This window comes from Fulmarus glacialis, unplaced genomic scaffold (assembly GCF_000690835.1).
Source record: "Fulmarus glacialis isolate BGI_N327 unplaced genomic scaffold, ASM69083v1 scaffold11031, whole genome shotgun sequence".
NCBI classification, from domain to species: Eukaryota; Metazoa; Chordata; class Aves; order Procellariiformes; family Procellariidae; genus Fulmarus; species Fulmarus glacialis.
In genome coordinates, this window is record NW_009193411.1 from 113,985 (window position 1) to 118,471 (window position 4,487).

The 4,487-nt window shown below is 51.5% G+C and overlaps 1 protein-coding gene across 1 annotated transcript; it reads left to right on the forward strand.

The window, feature by feature from the left end:
* Nucleotides 1–3,108: 3,108 nt before the first annotated feature.
* LOC104083809 (transcription factor 21-like) lies at nucleotides 3,109–3,979 on the forward strand. Its single transcript, XM_009587444.1, has one exon. It carries the CDS (start codon nucleotides 3,329–3,331, stop codon nucleotides 3,977–3,979), a length of 651 nt encoding a protein of 216 aa, XP_009585739.1. The 5' UTR covers nucleotides 3,109–3,328.
* Nucleotides 3,980–4,487: the final 508 nt, after the last annotated feature.

Consider the following 4,487-nt stretch of genomic DNA (forward strand, 5'->3'; position numbering starts at 1 on the left):
TGGTCTCCACCCCATCGGTCCCTACCCCAAACCGGGGTTGCAATTCAGAACAAGAGTCAGGAGGACTGGGCAAGGCAATTCAGGTGAGGGGAGAGGGATTGAAACCAGGAGCCAGATTAGGGGTACAAGCCCTGGGCTTGCCAGGACAGCCATAAGGAGCAGGAAGGTTGGAAAAGGAGAGGTTCAACTCATGTAACAAACAAATAAGGAACCAGGAGTTACCCAGAGATGACAGGATACAGTTTTTTAGGTCTGCCCGTGCTGGTCCCTTTGGAGAGGGAAAAAGGGACGATTATGTTGTTAAAAGAGTGTGTAATAGTCTGTATGCATGAAGGATTCAATGTACATTATACTACATGTATGTGAGTATATACCACGCACACACAATAATCTCCACAAAATGAATACAAAAATGTGTCCTGTGTCCCCACAAAAGTGTGTGGTCTGTATTAGATCAATTTTACTGGCTCTGAGGACTCAAAAATGTAAGTCAATAAAAGCTACAAATGTGTGGCAATCCTAAAGGCGCGTAACACACATGTATGCACACCTTGATTTTCAGAACACACATGTAGCAGCACACTAAAGGCATTTTTCAGAAGCCAGATCATTCCTTCTGCTTTTTACAACAGATTTTTAGAAATTACTAAAGTAAAGTTAAAAATAAGTGATAGAAAGGATGTGAGTATATACTTTTTTTGTTGTTTTGTTCTTCTGAGAGCTTCTGATGCTGAAAATTTGATGGGATTTTGTGCTTTCTGGTCATTCATGCTCTCTGGTCATTCGTGCTTAGAGACACAAGCAACTTCAACTTGGTTTTCTGTCATCTTTGCTCCAGTAGGAGTCTTGTAGCTCATGTCTAACATCAATCACTTGGACTATAAATCTCTGCAGTGGATATGGCCATTTAAATCTCCACCTGCACAAACAACAATCAAGCCTAGAAAATAAAGAGGCTCATAAATCTCCGCTCTGGTGATTAGTAATATTTTGGATCTGCAACAAGGATGTTATAAAGAAAAAAGAAAAAACAAAAAGAAAAAGCAAAGCTAATTCATTAATTAGGTCTGATATGCTGACAATCTGTTTAGTTTATACACAGAGAAAACACAAACAGGGCACAGTTAACATAACACGACGTTAGAGGTTAGTGAATTCCCAAGAGTCCAGGGCTTGGAGATACGATATCTTAAAGTACTTATCCTATTGCGAGTGGGAAGGTGTTATCTTCCAGCCAAACGGTAAAGAGCCGGTTTAAAGTTTACATCTGCCTTTTTTTCTTCTGACTTATGTGAGCCAAGGAATCAAGATAGGAAAGACTTCCTTGCTAGTTATCAAAAATGACACTCTGCCTCCTACTGAGACTTGAATCTGCAGAGAGTACGTAGCACCTGGCAGACATACCAGATTGGCCCTCCACAATTTTTGTTGGTTTGTTTGGTTGGTTTTTGTTTAGTGCATGCAGAAAACCCAATGTGGTGATCACACAGGTCAGTAAGAGAATTTCCTGTGGCTCCAGTGACCTTGGATTAACTCCAAAGCCACTGCGTGCCACGGTGACATCTCAGGGTGTACGTTTTTGTCCAAAGCTACGTGAATCCTCAGGTAAGCAGCTGAATAAGTGGAGTTGCTCCTGCAATCAGATCAGTCACTGCGTCCAGAAAGGTCCCACGCGGAAATCGTGCCCAGTCCTTTAGTCGCCCGTGTTCAAAAGCCAGGCTGCTGGGGGACCTCTGAGGTTTCAGGAAGCGTGTGAGGAGGGAAGGAGCTACGGGAGCAAGTTCAGGCTTCACAGGCCTCTTTGGGCTCCACCTGTGGGTTTAGGAGATTTTATACGGAGAGGGAGAAGAGCTAGGCCAAGGTTAACTGCTTTTAAAAGCCTGCTCTGCAAAGACTGAATACGCATGTGCATAAAGATCATAACTGCAGCGTACGTCTGCTCATTCAAACTACTCAGCAACCCGCTCATTCACACTAGTGGTAAAACAATTGGGAACGTTTGGCTTCAGTGGTTGCAGAGCACGGCCTGATGCCCTCACTCCCACCGCTCCCACAGAAGGAGCCTTATCTTGCCTCTTTATTCAGGCAAAACTCCCAGACTTTTGAGCATGCATGGATCAGCAGACAAAGCGCTCCACGGGTACAGCAGGACGAAACACTGACATCTGCTCTGCAACAACACACCGAGAAAAAGGGTTTTTTCTGTGCGATCCCTACCATCCAATAACCCCCCTTTTCCTTCATTTCGGTGCACTCCCTAGCTGCCCCATCCGCAGCCACGCCGATCCTCCCCGGCGGCGCGGTGCTCTCCCTCAGCTCGGTGGGGCTCCAGGGACCGCCGGGATCTCGGCCGCCCGGCACACCTGCGGACGGGGCAGCCTCCGGGATGCTTTACAGTTGGCGGGACTCAAAGAGTGAGAGGGGACCGGGACTTGTCGGAGGTCACCCAGGAGGGCTGGAAGAAGTCAGATCCTCCTGTCTCCAGCCCCCGGGCTGTGACGGCAAGGTCCACGCTGCCGACCAGGCAGCGGAGCGCTCCCTTCCTGGAATACACTAGTAGCTGGACAGGATGCGTTCGTAAATATAATCATCCACAAATCTCCCCCAGATTAGGTTACAGGACAGCATTTCAACAGCACGCATTACAAAGCTCCCTGGAAGGCTTGGCTGGTGGATCTGCTGCTCTCTCTCTGCTCATGACCCATTTTGGCTTTCATCAAGAATCATGACACCAGCTGCCTGGGTCATCTAGGAGGCAGGGAGGGGGAGAGCAACCCTGGGCTGGAAAGGGAAGTGGGGAAGGAGAAGAGGAGGAGGAGGAGGAGGAGGAGGAAGGGGGAGGATAGAAAGACAGAGGGGAGAGAGAGAGAGCGCGAGTTGCTTTGCTCCAGTTGTGAAGATTTGAATCCCAGTTCCGAGCTCTCAGCAAAGGCTTGCTGGGATACCTCATTCCCAGTCCTGTGTAAAGGTCTGTGATTGGGGATGTGGTGTGCTCAGCGGGCAGGGCCCCTCCCCTGGGCTGGATCCGCCTCTCTTAAGATAAATTGCGAGTGTCCTCACTAAATTCCTCGGCTTTCTCTCGCTCTCCCTCTCCCTCTCCCTCTCACACACGCTCCCTCCCTCCCTCAAACACGGGCAAAGCGGGGTTGGGGGCGGGAGGGCAGGGATCCTCTCTGGACTGGTATTGCGCCTGGGTGCTGGGGAGGGGAGGGAAGGGGAGGAAAATACTGGCGCCCCTTCTCTCCTCCGCCGCCTTGAAGTAGATTTGAGGAGCTGCCCTTCCTCCCCCCCTCCCCCTTCCCGCTGGTCCTTTGGCATCTTCCAGACCATGTCCACTGGGTCCCTCAGTGATGTGGAAGATCTGCAGGAGGTGGAGATGCTGGAGTGCGATGGCCTGAAAATGGATACTAACAAAGAGTTTGGGGCGTCCACCGAGAGCAACGAGGAGGGATCCAATGGCGAGAATGGCTCCCCTCAGAAGGGGAGAGGGGCCTCGGGCAAGAGGAAAAAAGCTCCCCCCAAGAAGAGCCCTTTAAACGGAGTGAGCCAGGAGGGAAAGCAGGTCCAGAGAAACGCTGCCAACGCCAGGGAGAGGGCAAGGATGAGGGTCCTTAGCAAAGCCTTCTCCAGGCTTAAGACCACCCTGCCCTGGGTGCCCCCAGACACCAAGCTTTCCAAACTGGACACCTTGAGGTTGGCCTCCAGCTACATCGCTCACCTGAGGCAGATCCTGGCCAATGACAAGTACGAAAACAGCTACATCCACCCAGTCAACCTGGTAAGTCACGGCTCGCCGGGGCCAGGCACTCTGTGTGCGTGTGCAGGGGGAGAGGCGGGCGAAGAGCTGGGATGGGGCGTGCGCGGGGAGAAACCTTTGCTGTGCTTCTCACAAAGAGTCTGGTGCCGGTGGGGTGGCAAGGGGTACTGTGCGAGGGGACAGGCGCCCAGCTGCCCTCCCGCCCTGTGCCCTGAGAGCTGAGCGTCCTGGGCCCCATCCGCTGCTCCTGGCAATCCCCTCCAGGGTTCAGGCAGGGGCCACTCTGGCCACAGATGGGCAGGGACAGGCTTTACTGCCCCAGAAATGCCTGAGAAACCTCAGCAGGTTGATGGCAGCTTTCTACCTGCAAGCAGGCGGGTATAGGAATTTGGGTAGAGAAAGGTATATTTTAGGAAGGACCCAAGCCAAGGACCCAGGATTTATTCTTTTCCCTGCTCTCTGTCCTAACATTTCCTGCCATAATAATCCTCAAGCCCTAGCTTTTTAAAGACAGAGCTCTTAGGGCTCTGCGCTCAGCCGCTCGCATTTGCTGGGTCCAGGATGTTTCTCTTATCCGTGTAAACTGGCAAAGGAGAAATAAATACCGTTGTGGACGCCCCACGGGAGGTATCTGCCCCAGGCACAGTCCACAAAGCCTCCCTGGGCTGCATGGTGTCCCTCCTGCTGCTCCCACCACCCACAGAAACTTTTCCTGAGCAGCCCGGGGTCT